At 36.2% G+C, this 21944-nt stretch overlaps 1 protein-coding gene across 4 annotated transcripts in view; it reads left to right on the top strand.

The window, feature by feature from the left end:
• The first annotated feature begins 5964 nt into the window (after positions 1-5964).
• The window catches only part of uts2r (urotensin 2 receptor), a 38455-nt gene continuing 22475 nt past the window's right edge, over positions 5965-21944 (top strand). For 2 of the 4 annotated variants that reach the window (XM_016570420.1, XM_016570423.1), the window contains exons 1-2: positions 5965-6476; positions 7491-8582. In XM_016570420.1, coding sequence (XP_016425906.1) covers positions 6425-6476; positions 7491-8581 — 1143 coding nt within the window. In that variant the 5' untranslated portion in view covers positions 5965-6424 and the 3' untranslated portion in view covers position 8582. Of the gene's footprint in view, positions 6477-7490; positions 8583-17019; positions 17062-17252; positions 17264-21944 lie in introns of those variants that run through there. The other 2 variants (XM_016570422.1, XM_016570421.1) reach the window with 2 other exon arrangements.

Raw genomic sequence — 21944 nt, 5'->3', positions numbered from 1 at the left:
CTTAAAACAATTCTATTTTTGTGTTCCAATAAAAAGTAAATAATGTGAAACAAAATATTAATTAACAATTATTTTTAGTGCTGTCAAATCGATTAATTGAGATTAATTGCATCCAAAATAAAAGTTTGGGTTTACATAATATGTGTGTGTACTGTGCATATTTATTATGTATATATAAATACACACATACAGTATATATATTGAAAATATTTACGTGCATTTACATGTATTTATATTCTTATAATTTTTATTATATATAAATATATTTAATATATAAACAACATTTTTCTTAAATATATACATGAATGTGTGTGTATTTATATATACATAATAAATCTACAGTACACATTACACACACATATAATATGTAAACAAGAAAAACTTTTATTTTGGATGCGATTAATCGTGATTAATCATTTGACAGCACTATCAGTCCTGAAATAAATGTCAAAGTCAGGGTCATTACTCCTTGTTTATGTTCTTATAAAAACAAACAGCACCAAAAATAGGTAATCAAGGCATATTCTGAGATTAATTGAATATTTGTTCATTTCATATGTAATATTATACATTTATTAATTTAATATTTAAATATTTGTTAGTAGTCTGAAGTAGTCTTAACAGTGCTTATAAGCAGAGTCATCTTAAAATTGTTGTCCCTGATGACTATATTCGAGATAAACAGTTTTTATATATTTTATTTTTTATTAAAAAAAAATCTAAGAATATGTGTTGACTGTATGGATGTTTGAAGCCTGAGAAGTGGTGCTTCAGTGGGCAGTATTTTAGATGTGAATCCTTTTTGGATGTTGCAGATCAATGCGAAAGAGTTTGCAGCTTTTGACCTTCGCCTTCAATCATCTTCCTTTTTACTTTTGAAGAAGATGAAGCACTTATTTTTAAAAGTACACCTGACGACATTATAGGGTTTGTGAGAACATTAATGGATCCATTTTAAATGATTATATTTTAGGTTTGTTTCGGGACAAATTACAGTGTATGCTGCCTTAGTCGGGAGTTTTGCGTATTTGATTTGATTTGATTTGACAGATATATACATTAATGTAGGCATCAAAGCTGTGCATGTGAAGAAATTATAAGCCTTTCAAGGTGATCAAACATGTCTACAGGGCAACAGCTCTAACTTTGTTTCAATTACAGATTTATTATTTATCTAATTTGTGGCCGGAATAAATATTAGAGCTCTACTGAAGGTTGTGATTGGCTCTCAGGGATGCATGAAAAATAAACCGTATTAAACTTTCAAATGGTGCTAGAGGGCAGTATGGTGTTAGGTTGTACATACCACTGCAGCCATGTATAGTAAAATCAAGCATCTCTATCTCTCTTTCACTTTGGCTCTCTCTTTCTTTTCTCTCCTTCCTTTACGCCTATAACACAGGAAGAAGTGCTCTTTCAAGCTTTTCCTTTTATGTTTTTGTGAACCTTTGAAGAACCTGTTAAAAATGATTCCAGTAAACAAACAAACAGAGGCACACATAAAAGCTTAAAATGGCAAGGAGACGTGTTCACAGCCAGTATTCCAGTGGGGTTTTGCTACAGATTAAGTTGATACATGAATGCTGATCATGAGTGCCTTTAAGAGAGGAAAAACACTAATCTCTCAGTGGGAAAGTGTTCTCAAGTACATGTATTTTTTATTTATTTATTTTTGGCAGTGTATCTGTTCTACAGCACTCTTGTGGCAATTCACAACTATTTAACATCTTGGCAAATTAGTAGCAAACTAATGTAAATTTGTACAATCTTATTTGTACGTTTTATTCTGCTTATTAAAATTAAATTCCATTTGGTTGTCGGTAGTGGTGCAGAAATTACATGCTTCACCTTCAAGTTGCATAAATGAGATCTCCACAGTAACCTATGCCAGAGAAATGTCTGAGCAATAAAGTTTTCCTCTGGGTGACTGTGGTATCAGAGCAGCAGACAACGCAGGAATATGACACCATGCCTCAAACTAATTAGTAAGGGTACTACAGAGGCACTAAAACCTCGCAGGCCACAACGTAACTTTAACCACGTCTTTGCTGATTCAGTCACTGCAGAAGCACAGGGTTAATGGTGACTCCAGACACTCTACTGTAGAGGTGAATTGGAAAGACTGCTGTCAGCAGATGCGTTGTCCTGACATCAGGCAGAGTGAAACACTTCGTCAATGTCATAACCACACGTGACTCCCCTTGACATTCCATGTTTGTAAGAACACTGTGTTCAGAAGGTGATTTCCTGCTGTCAATCAACCCTGGCAAAGGCGGCAGCAGGCCAAGCACTTCTTCACCAGACAAACGTCCACAAGGACAATAAATCCCCGCTCGAGAGATGGATGTCATGTATTTATGTAGTGAGTGAAGGGTTTGCTGATCTTTTAGATGTGGTATGTTTGGCACAGTTTACAGACATTGTCCAGATTTCTATGCACAAAGTGTTCCTATTCGTGCTGCTTTTCCCATCGCTAGATTAAAACCTCCTAAACTCTTATAGCCTGTCAGCTTTGATTTTGAGAGTATGCCTGAGTTTGAAGCATCAGGTGAATATGACAAAAGAAAATGGGTGAAGAGACTGAAAAGCTGACGTATGAAATAACACATATCTTCACTGAATCTGTCTACACTTGAAGTGTCAAAGTTGAACATCGTCTCAGAAAATTCACTCATATGATTGCTATATAGGCCTATACTGTATATAATAGAGTGAATGTTCTGAGATGATGTACAGCTTTGACGCATCAAGTTTTGCAAAATAGCATTGTAAAATGCTTGAACATTCGGATCATTCTGAAAGATTGCTAGTATATTACTTTTTATACAAATGTTTAATAAGCAATGTCATATAGATCAGCTTACATTTTAGACACAATATTGATAGTCTCTATTTTTGGTCCACCAATGAAAATAATTCCAAACAAAACAAAAGCAAAATTGCCTGCTGCAAGCAACAAAATATACATATACTTCCCTACTATACAGCAGACGATAAACAGTATTTGAATTTAGTAGTATGTGCAAATTCACAGTATTCATAAAACAGAAAGCAAAATTACTGTACCCCTATGACCTGCTTCTTCTGAAGTGTTCATCTAATAGACACTTTACTATCCCATGAGGCCACAGTAGAGGATTTGTGAATGGCAGTGAAGTAATGCAACTGAGCCTGGTAAATCACATGACAATGACAACATGACAAATGTCCGTCTGGATTATATTCATACATATTAATACTACATAAAATTTACTTTTTTCATGGTAACAAAGTACTTATTCAAAAAAAGTGGTGGTATTTTCATTCCACAATTCATTCAATCAGAAAAACATTTGCTCCACCTACTTGCGTAACTAACTTGCTAAAAAAATCCCCACAAATACCCCCCAAAAATAATTTTCAAAGTACAAGAATAAGCGGCTGTGTAGTGCATCCAAAGCAGAAGAGGACCATCCACAACGAAGGCGTGGATCAGCGCCACTGATATGATTGAGAGTATTTATGCATCACAGCATGCCAATCATGCTTTGATATAGCAATAGTGTGACTGACCCAGGAATGACCTGACTCAGATTTGACAGATCCCACATAGCCTTCACTGGCTGACATCACATCAATATTAGAACCTTAAAAACAGTTTAGTGCAATTGGACCCATCAGTTGGGTATCTTCAGCTCCGGGACAAACTGACACCCAGACAAGAACCAGCCCTTCTCCTGCAATCACTCCCACATTTCTGTTGATCAGTCTGTACACTGTTATTATAATAACAGACAGATACATTCAACTCTGCATTGTGTTCATGTTGTACGGTTGACTCATCTGTCATTTTCTATTTCATATTGTATTACTCCTACCTTTCCCATATATCCCTTCCTGATGTCCTCCAGATGTAACTTTCACAGGAGCCACAGGAGACCAGCACAACATCTATTAATCTGAGAGTGGTCTTGGACTCCAAGCAAAAATAGACCCAAAATTTGAACTGCCTTTGACATGAGGTTACGATGATCTTTTCTCTGGCCCTCAGAGACGAGAACAGCTAATTTACTCAAGAGCAAAATGGTTGACCTACAAAGAATATTCCCTGGACCAAATGACAAGCTAGTCTAAAATGCTAGAGTAGTGGATGGTGTTTGCCATGTGCACCAGAGCATATTATCAACTTGCATTGCGCATCTATATCTGAAAGGGCAAAAATACTCCCATCCTCATTTCCAGCCCTTTGAACTTTATTTACCAACCGAGGCAGTGTGCCATCAAATGAACCTGGCTATATTAAAGTCTGAGACACCACTTCCTGAGGATTCCAGATCCAGGTTCATATTGTTGACTCAAGGAGACTTGAATATTTCAGCTGAAATGGCACATTATAATTCCACTTCTTCATAGGGTTTTTCCCCTATATTCTTGAATTGATTGAGTCAAATCCTAATATGTTCTTTGATAAGCCAAGTGCCATTGATTGCAATGAGGTGCCGTTGACGTAGTTCTGAATGAGTGTTCTGGCATTTGCTCTGACCTCTCATCACCTCACGGTCTCGCATTAATTTAGATGGTGCTGTGGCAGATTTGAAAGGACTTATTGCATGGTGAAGGAGGCCGGCATTAATTTTGCTCATGTGTTAACATAACATTAAATCACACCGACTGCCACATGAATACTAACACTGTATGCAAATTGCAAATACCAATTAATGTTAACTTATTAACAATCAATAACTGATGGACAGAACCAAGTCCCCAACCTACATTTTTTTTGTATTTTCGATAATACATTTCATGTGAATGTATACTATAATATCTTTTACATCATGACTTTAATGTGTCATGAACCTAACAATTACCGAAAAATTACATTACATTTTAACTTTACTTTTTAGCATTTATTAATATACTGTAGGTTAATATTAATTTCTGTATATGTATATTTTTTTACATTTAAAGTTGTGTACATTTATATTAGTGTATTTCAAACAAGAACAAATGAAAAATTATCACTAGCATATCTCTAAATTAACCTAGATTATTAAATGTTGTGAAAAATTATTTGTTAGTTTATGATACATTATGCATTAACATAATGCATTAATTGTTTTTGCTCACCCTCCCAATGAGAAATGTTTTTTTGATAGAAAAACCCTTCAATCATTGAAAACAGAGAAAAATTATTACTCCATAACACAGCAGATCCAGTAAAAATGTGGGAGTATGCTGTATAAAGGTCATTCTAAATCCATGCCGTCATAAACAAGCTCTGAATGTGAATACCTCTCAATAAGGGTAACATATCTTTGTGAAAAACTGAACAAGGCTGGCTTTCTTTCATAAAAGTGCCGAAAACTCCCAGGTATGTATTAAGTACCTGCTGAGAATAGTCTTCCAGGGCATTATTTCAAGGAATGACCTTTGGGTTAAAAAACATGCCATCATTAAAGAAAAGGACTTGTCACAGGGCAGTACACCCACTTCGGCCAGTCCTGATTATTCCTGCCCATCAAGACTCGGCCTGTGCTTATTATGTGAAATCAACACTGCAAAATGTTTACCTTGGAACACCAAAGTGGAGAAAATTGTGATTGTATCGCTAACAGGAACTTGACAGAAGCGAAAGCTAAATTGCCTCCGTCAAAAAAACATTTACCTAAACCTGTTTGCTTGATACGCCTGCAGATTCCGTTTTTCAAGAGCAGCTTGTTATGGTACATTGTGTTCTGTGTTTTAGTATTATTTCTCTTTATTTGGAAACAAAAATGTGTAATACCTATCCCATGTGTGGCAATCTTCTGTCCGCTAGATGAATGAATGAGCTCAGGTAGTAGCTCATTAGTCATTCACAAATAACACAAGCACACACACACACATTTCCAGAATGCCTCATCACGCAATGCATTCCCCCCAACCAATCTCTCTCTTCTCTCCCTCTCCTTTCCTCTCGCCCTCATCTCCCCTCCCACTCTATGCTAGTGTGTGAGTAGCTCTCTCTCTTTCTACCCCTCGCAAGCACGCACACTGTCAGTGGAGGAGATGGTTTCGAAACCCAGCTGTAGCTGAAAGTGATCGCCTCCTTGAGCATATCCATCTAAGAGGATTGTGCCCTTTTTCTGCTCGTACCACTTTTTTTCATTGTTCTGAACCTGTAGGATTTTTCTTATCTGCCACTCAGGTTTGCGATATAGTAAGTGTTCCGCTGAAGAATAACTGAAGTTTTTCTTACATGGCTGAAGCACCTGCCTATGACTTATTTGCGCTTTTTTTATACTGATGTGATCTGTGTGTCCTAACACACATAGCACAGCTTAAGTCATTCATTTTTTGTCTACTGGAATTGTTTCATTTTGCCATACAAGGATTTCTTGCTGACAACGTGGTAGGAATCCAGGAGTAAACTCTTAGGAGAAACCATGAGTTGGACTCATTATAAATGCTAAACGTCTGTTTGCTTGGAGCTACGCCATCTGAGGAATCCAATCAAGGTAAAGCAATATTGTTTCTTCTTGTATTTGACTTTTGAGGTCACTAAATGCCTTAACTGTTATGATAAATAAGCATATTTCATTAATTTGAGGGTGTGAGGTCTAGTTTTAAATATTAAATATTTTGTTGATGCTTAAGCATTAGTCATTTGATAGGAATAGCAAATTAAAATCAGCTGACTTTAAAGTGATTACATCAAGTAGTGGGAAAGTTAATCCACCTCTCAAAGTATTTTATTTTTTTTCGTTAATAGGAGTGCTGATTTTTTTAGCCAGAATTTAAGGCACTCTAAAAATTTTGATCTTATATGTGCCACAGGTTAAAACATTGTTTAATTTAAAAAATATATATATTATTTTATTCATGACTTTGAATTTGAGGCACAAAAAACATGTCTGACCTTATACTATTGGTTAAAATACCATTTTATTTAATTATTTGGTAACACTTTGGTACAGGGACCAATTCTCACTGTTAACTAATTGTTTATTAGCATGCCTATTATTAACATATTGGCTGTTTATTAGTACTTATAAATCACACATTATGTATGATCATATTCTACATCCCTAATCCTACCCAATACCTAAAATGAACAACTACCTTACTAACTATTAATAAGCAGAACATTAGGAGTTTACCGAGGCAAAAGTCGTAGTTAATGGTTTGTTAATAGCGAGAGTTGGACCTTAAAATAATTTGTGACCAATTATTTTTTATTTAATAAATGTAATATATTTTGAATTACATAACAAGCGTATGATTGGAATTAGAGGCATAATAAAATGTTTGACCTTAGTTTAAAATAAATATATATATTTTTTTAATTATTAAATTTATATTTTCATAGTATAGTCGTTACTTGTTAAGAACAATTCAAAATTATGTATCATAGATTAAAATTAGATTATAAAATATTTTATTTAATTCATAATTGCAAAATAAGTATATACGCGAAACAACTTACTGTTCAACAACTTTTTAACCACTTTTGACCATTAATTCTTCTGTAGAGATGACCACTGTGTCAATGGAGCCCATAGTGGCGATGGTGGAGAAGGTTTCCAATGTCACTGAGCTTCCAGTAGAAGCTTCTACTGAAGACATGGCTGCCACTTTCACCATTGGCACCATCCTGTCCCTAATGTGTCTGGTGGGTGTGTCTGGAAATATCTACACTCTCGTGGTCATGTGCCACTCCATGCGCTCGGCTGCCTCTATGTACATCTACATCATCAACCTGGCACTAGCTGATCTGCTTTACTTACTCACGATTCCATTTGTGGTATGCACACATTTCCTGAAGGGCTGGTACTTTGGAGACGCTGGATGTCGGATCCTCATCAGCATGGACTTCCTTACAATGCATGCCAGCATTTTTACCCTGACTGTCATGAGCACAGAACGTTACTTTGCCGTCCTCAAGCCTCTGGATACAGTCAAACGCTCTAAGAGCTACCGAAAAGCAATCGCCCTCTTGGTGTGGACGGCCTCATTGATTCTCACCCTACCCATGATCATCAGCGTCCAGCTGATGACAGCAAGCTCCAAGCCAATGTGTCAACCCACCTTGAGCCCTCTCTCATATAAAATTTACATCTCCTTTCTCTTTGGCACCAGCATCGTGGCTCCAGGGGTGATAATCGGGTACCTGTACATATGCCTGGCAAGAACCTACTGGATTTCCCAAACAGAGACGTTCAAGCAGACCAAGAAGCTCCCAAACCAGAAGGTGCTATATCTGATCTTCACTATCGTGCTCCTGTTCTGGGCCTGCTTCCTGCCTTTCTGGATCTGGCAGCTTCTAGGTCAGTTTCAGCCCGAGCTGGATCTCTCCACCAAGGCCAAGCGGAACATTAACTATCTGACCACCTGTCTGACCTACAGCAACAGTTGCATCAATCCGTTCCTCTACACCCTGCTCACCAAGAACTACAAGGAGTACCTCCGCAAAAGACAGAGGACGTGGACGGCTGGCAGCTACCTCAACCGGCGGAACTGCTTTCAGCGTTCGCCCCGACGTTCCTTGTCCTCCAGCAGCCAGCAGTGCACGGAGAGCTTTGTCCTCGCGCATACTTCTCGCACCAACAACAGCAGCCTTTGAGGTAGGTCGTTGACCTTGTTTTTTTTGGCCTTCTATCATAACTGCATGCTGTTTTCCAGACAGTCTGATTCGACGTGTCTGAATAAAACCAAATTATCTCCAGTTTACATTCATCTTCGCTCAGTCCAGCAGGTCTGTTTTGAATCAGCCAAGACAAGACTGTTTTAGGTTTGCGGACTTGGGTCTGATTTTCAGGATCGCCTCTTGTCGCTGCAAAGTGCTACGGCTGAGATATGAGAAATTGAAATGCTTGATGAATCTTTTTTGGTTGCTTATGCACAGCTTTATTGTTCAAATTATGACTATACATACAATATAAATAGACAGGTGAACTGGAGAGGCATTCAAAATTTTATGCTTTGTTTGAGTAGCATTTTAAAGGTGAAATTTTAACACTTGATGAGTCACCATTATATTTAATTGTGTGACAACCTTCCATTTATTCCAGAATGTTATGTTTGCAAATGACAACAGATTTAAGTAGATCAGACATTTTGATTGAAAGAAAATTCATTTTGAAACATAACTATGACGTCATTTGTGTCTCAAGATTCATAGATAATTTGTCATAGTGCAAATGCTGGTCTGGGTAAAATAGGCCAGCATAGGCCAGATGATACTTAGTGTTCTTCTGATTGGATCTCAGCACCAAATTACTCTCCAATCACCTAAATGTCTGCATTGTATGAATGACAGTGGACTAAAATAATAAAGCTCTAACAAGGCTGGAATAGGCTATAAGCATGGTCGAGTTAGGAAGAAAATGTGCTAACATTATCAACAATGAATTACTCACGGTGTAATAATGTTTCTCAGAGTGTGTGACTCATTCAGATGCATTTAGTGTCAGCTGAGTAAATTCTTGTCATTAGGGTTTAAAAAAAAAAACTCCACTAAAAATACAACTGGTAATGGAATGTTAACCTTCTAGATCAAGTTATCAGAGTCTTTTTGAATCATACGTGCAAAATCTATAACCATTTATACTGAAGAGTTTCCAAATTGATGGAAAAAATAAATAAATAAAAGATCACGGCATGTTTATGATTAATTTCATTTCAAAGTGCACTCTATAATTATTTAGACAGACATCTGAGCACCAGAAAACCTTAATCTTAACCCAGACTAAACGACATAGTTTCTGTTAAACATAAACATAAATACATAGACTAAATAACCACAGTGAAGAACATTTTCTGAGAGCATTAAAATGCCACTGCACATATACTGCAGCCTGATACTGTCATAACAATAATTTAATTATTTTTAAAAGCACTGAAAATACAAAGCTTTCTAAAAACATAAATAATGAAATTACTGGAATGATAGTTTGATAGTTTGGGGAAAAAAAGTTTTTTGTTTTGTCAAAGAAACCAGTTCACTGAATTGAAAGCTGAACAAGAATGTATCAGTCTATTCAATCACTGCCATGATTACAATATCATCACTTTCAAATTCCCAAGTTTATACAGTTTATTGAGTTTCCCTTTTTTTCTTCTCAATGTCACATTATGCTTCCACTGTCTGACTTCTGAGCACTACTGAGAGAGGAAACCAGTCAGCAGAGCAATGAAACAATTCTTCTGAGGTCTTTCCTCTTGGGTTGATTTTGATAATCTGTCTTTGGCGGGCCACATGACCCATGTTTAGGAGGTGATGGACATTGGCAGAAGGAAGACCTGCGTGTCCCTGCAGCTCTAAAAATAACCTATCCTCTACAACAGCCTCTGTACACAGTCCTGCAATATCTCTATTTGGTGCAGACACTAAATCAACATTACACGTAATGATTACTCTTCCCCTGAGCTTTAAATATTGATTCACCACCATTGAGGGTGTGATTTCTATAATTAGGTGGATGTAGCAAATATTACAATTTATGTTAAAATTATTTATGCATGTGAAATATAATTGATTTGATAGATTTTTAAGAAATTATTTAAAAAAGCATGCATACACTGAAAAAAAATGGTGTAGAAACAATTTTCACTCGAAAATTGCTGGTAAATTTAACAATTGATTACAAAGAAGCTACAAGTAACCCATTGAATTAAACATGAACTTAAGTAGTATTTTCTTGGAAAACATCTTCCAATAATCTTTGTTTTATTTACAACTTTGGAAAATAATAGTTTACAGTGTATGGATAAAAAGGCAACATATGTATTAAAAAAAATGTTTTAATGTAATGATTTTTTTATTAATACACAATGCTTCCATTGCATTGTGTTAAACAACGAAAATGTAAAGGTCAAGATTTACATTTGCTAACTGTTACTGATCTATTTTTTTGCATACTAAATTTAGCTACATGAGTAGCCAGGGACGGTAGCATGCATTTACCTGAATTTGCATCCATATTATCTTTTACTTAAGGAAATAACTGAACAAAAGTCACATTTGGCATTCAAATCAAAAGGAAGCACAAAGACACCACAAAGTGTCCCTGGCAAAGCCTAACTCACAAACTAAATTCACCTTAACAAAGTTATTATAGTTGGATTCAAGTTAAATAAAAGGACCCCCCTTGATAATGGCACTGGTTTCAATCTGGACACCAATCTGTCACCGAGTTAGAGACCTTATTTGTCTAGACGGTGGGCTGTTTCATCTGGTTCTGATCCAATAAGGATCCAAATCAATACATAGCATATATTCCAGGACCTCTTCCAGACCATCTTGAGCCTAGCATGAGATACTCCTGGCAGAACAATTGCACGATGATAAACTGTTATGATCTTTGTAACCCAAAAGTAAGAATTTGGCACACATTTCCATCAAACTCTCTAAAAATAACCCTGGCTTGGTCCAGTAATCAAAGTTGGGCCTGCCTTACAAAAGCAGCAATCATGGATCAATAGATTTATAATTCACATTGATAACACAGAACACTTCTATACCCTAACTGTGAGAGAAAATCTGCGTAATTTGTTGCATTCTGGCTGAGAGGGCTATTGGTAGCTCACATTTGCCAAAATAGTTACAAAAAACGTAAGAGATGGGAGGAGGATGTGCAAAACGTGCATTTGGATTTTCAGTAAATATGCTGAGCTTTTCTTGCAGGGCTAGTGATAACAAATGTAGAGTTGAGATCTGGGTGAGTGAAATACAAGTGCAGTGTTTGCAAAAAGTTTTGAATGTTTAACTTCCATTTCGCCTGGTAAACTTGAGTGAGATTCTTATGCCTTGCCCTGTAATGGGAAGAAACAACAGCAGGAAACCGGTTAAAGAAAATGAGAATCAGCAGGTTGTGTATCAAAATCTGCCATGACTACTAAAGACATCTTATAACGTTTTGACAGTGCATAGTCGAATTTTGCCTCAGCTACAAATACATTATGCATTATACACACACTGCTGAGCAGCCTACATTATCTAATTAAAAACTGCAAGTGCAAACATTGCACTATGCATAGTATGACAGGAATCAGATAGCTTTGCATTTGTTTGCTATATGTGACGATGTTTCATCATTTTGTATTCCGAGTCAATATGGTGTGGGAGTATATAGATGGTGGTAATGGAAATGAATCAAGAAACAGGTTCACTGAAGACCTGTTAATGGCAGCAGCTTACTGACAGACCCAGGACAGCTGGCAGAGTTTATGAGACCCCGTTTGCTCTTGTGTGCATGCTTGTAAATACCTTTTCAGTAAGTCAGGCATCTTATCTCGCGTACACTGTATGCAGGGCCTAAAACTAACATTTTGCCACAGCTGCCAATGGCCAGTCACTTGAGAAAAGTGATCAGCCATAAATATTTTTACTAGCCATGAAACTATGTGTGCATTACATTAAAAAACAGGCAGAAGAATTCCATATAATAATAATCATCATCATCATCATCATCATCATAATAATAATAATAATAATAATAATTATTATTATTATTATTATTATTTAATCAAATTCTAAAAAACATAAATAAAGAAATATCACTATAGTACTTTAAAAAAGTATTTCATAACAATTATAAATGATATTTATGTAATTATAATTTAGATGATAATAATAATAATAATAATAATAATAATGTACTATTCTTATAAATACTAGTATTCTAAAGTGTCTGCTAAATGAATAAATGTAAAATGTACATGCAATTATTATTATTATTATTAATATTTTATATAACAACAGTAAAAAATACAAAGCTAATATTGGTAGTTTTTTGTTTGTTTGTTTCCTTTGCTTTCTTTGCTTACAGCTTCTGTTGCAGGGAAATTTCACCAAAAAATGCTGGGTTGTTTCAACCCAACTTTGGGTCAAATATGGACTAACCCAATTTTTGGGTTAAAAATGTAATGAAAAAATTTAACCCAACAGCTGGGTTAGTCCATATTAGTTTGAAAATGCTTCTCTTTGGTTGACAACATTATAAACCGAGCCGCTCATTTATATCACAGCTAGTGATCATAGATCACAGTGAAACACGCAGTGGATCAGATTATGTATTTTTGTAATTACAACACATGCTTGGCGATTTGATAATCAAGCTAAACCATATTTCATTATCTTCGTTCTCTCATTGTTAGAATTCATTTAAAAAGTTACCGGCCAACTGGCGAGTTAGAGACTGTTCCTACAGAATGCATTATTCCATTTCACTGTGCTACTTTTCCATTGTTTTTCTATGGAAGCGCGCTAGATGAACACGTTTGACCACTGTGCTCGCGTCTGGCATCTTGCGCATGACACTGCATTCAAAACGCTCAATTTGAAATAAGCTCAACTTTTAAACAATGTGTTTCAAATTGTGTTTCCCCGCATTCCTCTCCCCGTTTCTCGTGTGTTTCAAGTTCTATGTGAATGGCTGTTACAGTACATATACTTGCCAATGCTGAATTTATTTGGATTTGCTGCTTGGCGAGTGGTAATTTTAGGCCCTGACTATGAAAAATCCATTGTTCTGCATTAATTATGATCTGGGCCTCTGGGTAGGACACTGAGATATCGATCACGATTTACAGGTCAGTGGATTTCTTCTGTTGGGCCATTGATCCAAGTACTGTAAATGTGTCAGAGTTTCCCCTTGAAGAGGACACTGGTGAATGTGGCTTTCTCTGATATTAGAGGGTCACAGAACAGCAGAGTTCCATCACCCCACGTCACCCGGCAGGCTACCGCAGTATCTGTCTTACGAGGCGAGGTGAATGTGCTTCTACAAGGTCAAGCCATTACAGATAGTTGACACTGCCATCACTCACACAGCACCTAGTTAATTTTAATGCACACATGACTTTTGTGAAGTAATCAGTGCGGCTCATATCCCTTCAGTCTTTATCCTGTCAAACTGTACAGGAAACCTGCATGCTGTGCCAAAATGACCCGCTTCTTCCCATAACCCTTTAGTCCTTCCTTTTGCAAATGCTGGAAAACATTGTTGTTATGCAACTGAAAAATCTGAGACATCTTATCTTTTCATCTATAAATTTGTCCCCCATTTTAGATGAAAAGAAACTATGAGTTTTTATTATTCTCTTGATTATTCTGAAATCCACTGGAGGTTTGCAATCTTACACTGAGAAGTTTAGATGAAAGCTTTAGTTTTAGTGCTTTGTCAAGGCTTTGGCAATGTAAAACACAACCGTTGAATGATTGATGTTTGAATGGTACTTTCTTGTGCTTGTTTTTTTCCTGGTGTTTTAAGATGATGAATGTTAAGTGGGACTCCAGGGTGAGCGATTACATTGTGTACAACTCTGTCTGAATCATGTGTAGTTTTTTCCATTCATCAAACAAAAAGATACAAAAAAAGAAAATGATTAAGGTTTCTAAAACGTCAACCATTTCCTCAAAACTGAGCACTGTTTACCTGACACAAATTTAAAATAATATTATATAATACATTTTTATTTTTAATTACATTTTTGTTTAAGTCATACATTGAATCAGAGAACAGAACCAAGCACAGTAAATCAAGTACTAAAACAAGGCAGTGCATGCAAGTAAAAAATAAAAAAGGACAGCACATAATTCATTCTTAGTGAAATTCCAGCATATTATTTGACATTACAAGACGATGAAAAAGAAGCCCTTCAATGCCTTTGAAATTATAGCTACCCATAAAATTGTGTGCTGGAGTTTTTTTTACATGAGCTGATAATGGTAGTTATCATATAAAAAGCATTTTGTCACACTGAGGTTTTGCACTCGGCCACTTGGATAACTCAGGAATGTTCTTCAGAGCATAACTAAGCCTTTGAGAGAAGAGCGTTACAACGGCAAGAGACAGATGAGAGAACAGGGATTGCAAAGATCAACAAATAAGGCATTAGAGGTCACAGAGACCCATTAATAAAGGTCTTAATAATTAAGCAGTATCTTTACTGACATTGAGCACAGAAATAGAATGTGAAGCAAATGCAGCATGGTTATTAACCATTACAGACTTTAAATAAATATTCACCAACAGATATAGTGCTATTTTTTATTTATTATAACATTCCATTAGAATGTGCAGCCCTGTGAATGATAAACAAACTTACCCATTCTTAAAATAATATTTGTTCTATCTATCTGAATAAAAAAGACAATATTTTGGTTGCAAAAGCCTATATTGGTGAGAAAAGTCAGGACTGATAGTAATTATAAGCAGATGTTTAAAAATAATGAGCAGATGAGCCTCAATGTTCCTCAGTGTTGTCATGAATCGTGCCGTTTCCATGTATTCACAACATTAGTTTCAATGCTGGACAGCGATCTTACAGAAGAAGATAATCAACAATGTCCCCACCAGATCTACGCCTGGTGGTTTGAAAACTTAAACACAAAGGCAAAAGAAAACAGTATATGGCCTTCTGCTGGTTGAGAAAATACCATATGCAATGAGCTGACAGATGCAAACTGTCTTAAAGTCAGTTCCCCGGAGTTAAAGGTTGAACTGGTTTCAAAATATTTACTTCTGAAGACCAGACAAACACAGTATAACATGACGACTACGTGCTTTTAGAAGGGGAGTAACTACATTTGTATTCAGTATTTGTTCAGTTTTAACTTCATTCTGGACAGTCTTTGTGAACATATGCTCATTTGTATGTTAATCTTTTCTTCCTCTTTTTTCCCCCTTTATTCTTTGTAGCTAAGATTGAAAATGCTCTTGTTAGCACACCTCACTCCATGTACCAGTTCTAGTGTTAGACTTTTTTTTTTTAAATATAAGTGTGAGTTTGCTTTATTACATTCTTTAAGAATGATTTCCTATATTAGACTAAACTAGTGTTACTGACAGGGCAAAGTGTTCAGTTCTGTGTTACACATTGCAAGGGTGTTTATACAAGAAGAAAAAATACACAGTGGATACAGTGGGGTCTAAATGTCTGACAGCACTAGTGAAATTGCTTTTATTTGCTTTTTTTATTTTTTTTTTTATTAAAAAAGAATAATAATATGCCATTAAAGAGTGGCTGGAACAGGAAAGAGGAATCTCTCTCGATCCACTGCTGTTTAAGGCTGCCTTTTTAGGTTGTGCATTTCTTGTTGATATGTAACGCTTAATGTTTTGCTTCTTTGGTGGAGATTAAATATGCAAATAACTAACTGGCCAATTTTGTCTGATTTTGTCCATTTTGATGGCTGGTTTTTCTAAAAGCAATGCCACAGTGACATATATACTCAATAGTGATCTTGTTTATTTTCTTTTCTTTTTTTTTTTTGTTTATATTTAATTTAAAATATATATATTTTTGTTTACAAGCCTTACATTTTATGTAAGTTTTTTTTTTAATGTTTCTCAAAGCTGTTTGTGCTTTTTCCTGGCATACCATTTGCTTACTGCAATAGCCGAAGTGTATATTTTGCTAGCTAAGATGTGTGAGTTTCCCAATGCCTTGTGAAACACTCAATGAGGGACTGGATCACAGGGTCAACTGCACCACAGAGCACCAGTAATGAAACAGTAAAGCAGCTCCATCCCTCTGTATAGTGCTTTCCACAAGTGTAAATCAAGTAAAATAAAGATGCAGAGCAGTGGGATACAGAATGTGAATCAAATACTTCTTGGTTGTGCAAAAATATGGTAGCAAGGATGCACAAGGACACCATGTGCTGACCCTGTGTTTGTCTGCCTTGTCTTTTCTGCAAATGCATGGACACGTCCATTATGAAACAGATCACAATACAGCTGATGGCCCCTGGTTCTGTGAAGCAATGTCCTTTTGCTCCCTTAAAGGAATAGTAAATGAAAAATGAAAATTCTTCACCCACATGTTGTGTCGTTTCAAACTTATATGACTTTCTTTCTTCTGTGGAGCATAAAAGAAGATATTTTGAGATTTATTTATTTATTTATTTTTATTTTTTTGCATTTCTAAGTTAATGGTAACCAAGATGATTTGGTTACTAACATTCTTCAAAATATTTTTATATTTATGTATTTGGTAAAATGACATGCATTCAAGGTACACATTTGATTGGTTCTTGCTTTCCTTGTTCCGCAGAAGAAAGAAAGTTAATAGAAACACCTGAGACATCACCACAGCAAAACTTATATAAAAGCATTTCATTATTTCTCCTGATTTTTTTCTTTCTTTCTTTAAAGTTACAATATTGCACTTGAGAACTTTTGCAAACTTTTTGACACTTCTGTTTCCCAGAAATGGAATGCGAAAATAGATTTGACCTTAAAGGTGCTGCAGGCGATTTTCAGTTTCCCGAATTCTGTCAGACTTAGCCACCCCCATCTCTTCAACCACATGCCCTTTCTCCGAAACATCCAAAAACATGAACAAGCAGCTGACAAAGCATACAGATTTCCATACCTTTTATCACTTATATCTTCATCGCTTTGTTTCTGGTTAGGCTGTCAGCTAGACACATTGATTCCTCAGGACACCAATTTCTGTGGTACCTGTAAGGAAGTTCCAAAAAGTCACTTACAGCACAAATAAATACACATATAACAGTCTCAAGAGGAAATAGTGACTTCTTGCTATTTCCTAACAGGCGCTATTTCCCCTTGGCAACCTCTTAGGGCTCTCTGGAAGCTGAAAATCTGGCTGATGACTCCAGTAACACACATCTATACACACACTCACACCTCATAATTTTACCATAATCCTATCTCTGCGGCCCATGCTGTGAGTTTCTCTTTTCCCACAGATCAGAGCGGTAAAGCGGCAGCTTTCGGGGTTGTTTTGAATGGAGAGGAAGTCCTTGAAGGTGTTGCAGCTGAACTTTACGGGGATCAGCGGGGTGGGCCAATAATTAGAGTTATGTGGAGTGTCCGTGAGGAGCGGAAAGAGGTAAACTGTGAGCTGGGACAATGCCGCAGTCCAAGCCCAGGGCAGGGAACACAGGATGGGGCAGGGTGTCTCTTAGGAGAGTTATAGCTCCACAGTGATTCCAGGTGCTGCAGGTTGACAGGTTTTGTTTTTGTAAGTGCTCTGAGAGGGAGGGCATTGCTGCAGAGGGTATTCTCTTAGGTGCTGGAACCATTAAGGCAGCAGGAAATCACAGATGATATATGGTCTTGATGCACGGTCCAAGAAAAACAAATAAAGTCCTTGTGTGGCCTTCTGCCCTTGGAGAGTCAGTGGGGAAAAACAAGCTGGATTTAACAATGCGATTGTGTTCTCTGTAGTTAACTTATCAACACATTGTCCTCTATAAAATGACTGTTGTTGCAGAACAAATCACTAGTTTAATTGTTCTGGACTGCTCATTTGTGTCCGGAAAGAACATCAGTGCAGTCTATCTCAGCTGGATGAGAATGAAAGGTTTTGCAGGTTAAATGGTTCATGTAATTATATCCCTATATTAAGATTTCCCATCTTTTTGGACCCCAAATGTGGAAATTGTAAGAGATTGGAGACCTTCATGGTAAATTGTCTTGTGGGCATTTGAGTGTGTGCCTGTACGCCAGCCTTGAAATGGTAATGGGAAAAACAAATGCACTTTCACACTATCTAAATAACAGCTGTATGCTGTCCAAGCCACATGGTCTCTAAACTGATAATCGCAGTGCAATAGAGATTATTTGTTGCACAGAGGGACTGTGGTTTTTTGTGTTATTGCAAATTGTGATTTGCATGATCAATCTAAAGGGATAATCGTGTATGGGGAAGTCTGAACACTCAGTACACGCTTTAACTCGCTTCCTGATAGATGTCCCTTCAAAGATCCATGAGATATCAGACTGGCTTAGAATAATCACATCTTTAATACTTCCTCATATCTTCATTGTTCAGTTGATATTTCACCGCACTTGTCATGCAAAAAAAGATTTAAACATATTCAGGGCACCGATCAGTGACAGTGTCCTCCTATACAGTGTGTGACATGCTACACTTCATCTACTGGAATGTAATATCATCTAAATTATTTTACAATTATTTCTATATTATTATTATTATTTGAGATGATGTTGCAGATTTTATATTTTATATATTTAGTATATGTCACCATGATCCACACACAGAATAGTCCCACAAAAATAGTCTTCTTTTAGCTTTTTATTTTACATTAATCACAGCTAAATAAAATGTAAAAGAAGACTATTGTGAGTGCGGACCATGGTTTCATATACTAAGTAATTTAATAGATTGACTCACCAAAACAATATTAAGTGGCAAAAGAGCATGGTGCAAACAGCTTTGAGGAACTGCATATTGTATATATTTAGAACTATTTTGAACAGCATTTTGCCAATTATTTTACAATTATGCAGTTTTTACGACTTCATAAAGATTGTCTTCTCACACTGGAGTACTTGAAGTGAATACAAAAAGGGTTTAAGAGTGGTAAAAACTAGGCCAGTCAAAGCACTTAAAATATACACAACTTTTATACATTTTTATAAATATTGACCTAGAATATCAAGCTGATTGCACAGATGTTTATAGACATGTTATGCATCAACTATCTTATCTATACATACATTTCAAATGTAAACTGTATTTCTTAATGTCTGCGCCAGCCTATTTTATTATTATTTTTTATTATTCTGTATGATGTAAATGCTCTACCTTACACTAATATGCATAATGTAGAAGAAGGGAGAGTAATTCTTTCAGTACACCCATATGTCTCTGTGATAATGTCCTAAATAAAGACACTGATTTAACAGCCATTGATTCATGGGTTTTCACACTGCAAATAAGATAAGAAGAATATAAGAAATATTTAGTATGGCCAGTGATTGTCTTCAGTGTGTCCTTGCAGGGGAAAGTGACCTAGAAAGAGGTGTCAAGCAGCTTTATAAAAGGAATGTGGTTCTTGTGCCCTCTGGCTCAGATCATATTGCAGTCTTATGTCATGTTCCCTGGAGATATGCTCTTTAATTCACAGCTGACTGTCTCCTCTGTGGTCAAACTCCTGAGGCATCCCAATAATCACTTACCCCTTAACAAAATACATCACAAAGCCACATAACACTTGCTATAACGATCACATCTGTACTAAATTTGCTTTCCTGAGGATTCAGTGAACGCTATTAATGGAATATTCCGAACAGTTGTCTCAGTTACGAGGTCTATTACTTAATTTGCTTAAGCCTCATTTATTCAATTATATGCTTGCATGAGTTAAACTTGGATTTTGGAGGTGAGGGAACCCTCTAATGGAAAAATATGAAATGATAAAATGTGTTAAATTACTTATGCTGAAACTCAAATACATGTGAATACATAAATAAATGTGATATTGGTCTTTTTAAATGATCTTTTTTTTAATCAAATGTGTGGGATTGCCTTTCCATGTGCCTTTGCCCATGTTCCATGTGTAAAAACATATTTTCACTGCCTGGTCTTAATTGTGACTGGATGCTGTTGAGAAACAGGGCATTTGACATTCAGTTCCTCCAAAAAAAAAAAATCACAAACTATTTTTAATATGATCATTAGTTCCATAATGATTGATTTAGAAATGGATGTGCATGTTATTCAGAAATGATTGATATGCAATGGGGGACGTCTAGAAAACATCTAGATTTAGCTCGTTGACTAACCTGTTTAAAAAACTTGGGTCATGTCTTTCCAATGATTTGGGTAAAAGCCTAAAACAAAGTGCCCTCAGACTAGTTGTCATACACTAGACAGCATGTAAGCTGTCCAAGAAGCAGGAATGTGTAATATTATGACGTGCAGTGTGTTAGATTGCTCAAGAAACTTGGCAGACATCCTAAATCCCATGAAGATGATGATTGAAGATTAACCCTAAACTGAAAACATGTAAATACAAAGGCAAGCAAAAACACTATATGATCTGCCAATGGCTGAAAAAACATACACACAAAAAAACACCATGTGTGAGTATCAGGGGGTGCCTGGCAGATGCAAAGCTTATTAAAATCTGTTTACAGGAGTTGAAGGTTGAAATGGTGCCTGAATTTTCCTAATTGGATCTTCCCTAGATTCCTACGGAAGACGTCAGGCAGCTAATTCCTCTACTGAGTGAAACAAACTAAGTGGCATTAAATAACATCACTACGTCTTATGCTTTTAGTCTTAGTTTACATTCTAATATGTACAAATGCATTTCGATGATTTGCTTGGAAAAATAACGGCATGACAGTGGCCCTGTCCCAAATGGCACACTTGACATGTACTTGCAGTCTTAAGATGGGCATGTGTGTTTGTCCTTGGAATCCAAGGCACTATATGGTGTCCCATTCGTCATCTTACGTTTCAGAAGAGTGCTCATGGCTGCTGCCCTTGTAATTGCTATATGCCCTTGATACACACTTCAGCCAAGCATGCACTGATGATACGCCAAGTTGGGTGGAAAACACAAATCTTGTTGTATCAAAAGCACAAAAACGGTTATATTTCAGGAAATATAAGCTTAAGGAAGCTTAAGTCCTTTGATGTGGATAAATCTATTTTGATAATGTTTTATAGATCTTTTATTGAAACTGTTTTGACTTTTGCTATGATTTGTTGGTTTTATGGACTAAATGTTAAAAGTAGATCCCAGATGCAGAGCATTGTTAATTTGGGGTCAAAGATTACAGGCTCTGTACAGTTGGGGGTATCAGCTTTGTGTGAGAAGAATGTCCTTAGGAAGTCCTTGACTATCTTAGATGATACATCTCATATTTTGTATTCAGAATTTGAACTGCTCCCCTCAGGCAGACGATATAGAGTGCCCAAGTGGAGGACTGTTAGAGCTTCTAGATTTTTTGTTTCAAATGCAGTCTTGATTGTAAACAATTATTTGAAACATAAAGATAAAGGTGTACTATGAATTTTAACATTTTAACAAAATGGTGCACTGTTAATGCCCGGGTTTTGTTGTTGTGGTCGTATTTGTTGTGATGTTTTTTTTGTTTTGTTTTTTATTATTCTAGCAGTTTTGTTACAATGTCTTATACATTTTTATCTGTTTGTGAGGTCATGCTGTATAAATTGCCCTGTGAAGGGACAAA

Source organism: Sinocyclocheilus rhinocerous, unplaced genomic scaffold (genome assembly GCF_001515625.1).
Source record: "Sinocyclocheilus rhinocerous isolate Xijiao unplaced genomic scaffold, SAMN03320098_v1.1 scaffold502, whole genome shotgun sequence".
NCBI classification, from domain to species: Eukaryota; Metazoa; Chordata; class Actinopteri; order Cypriniformes; family Cyprinidae; genus Sinocyclocheilus; species Sinocyclocheilus rhinocerous.
This window is presented reverse-complemented; position numbering and strand designations above follow the sequence as displayed.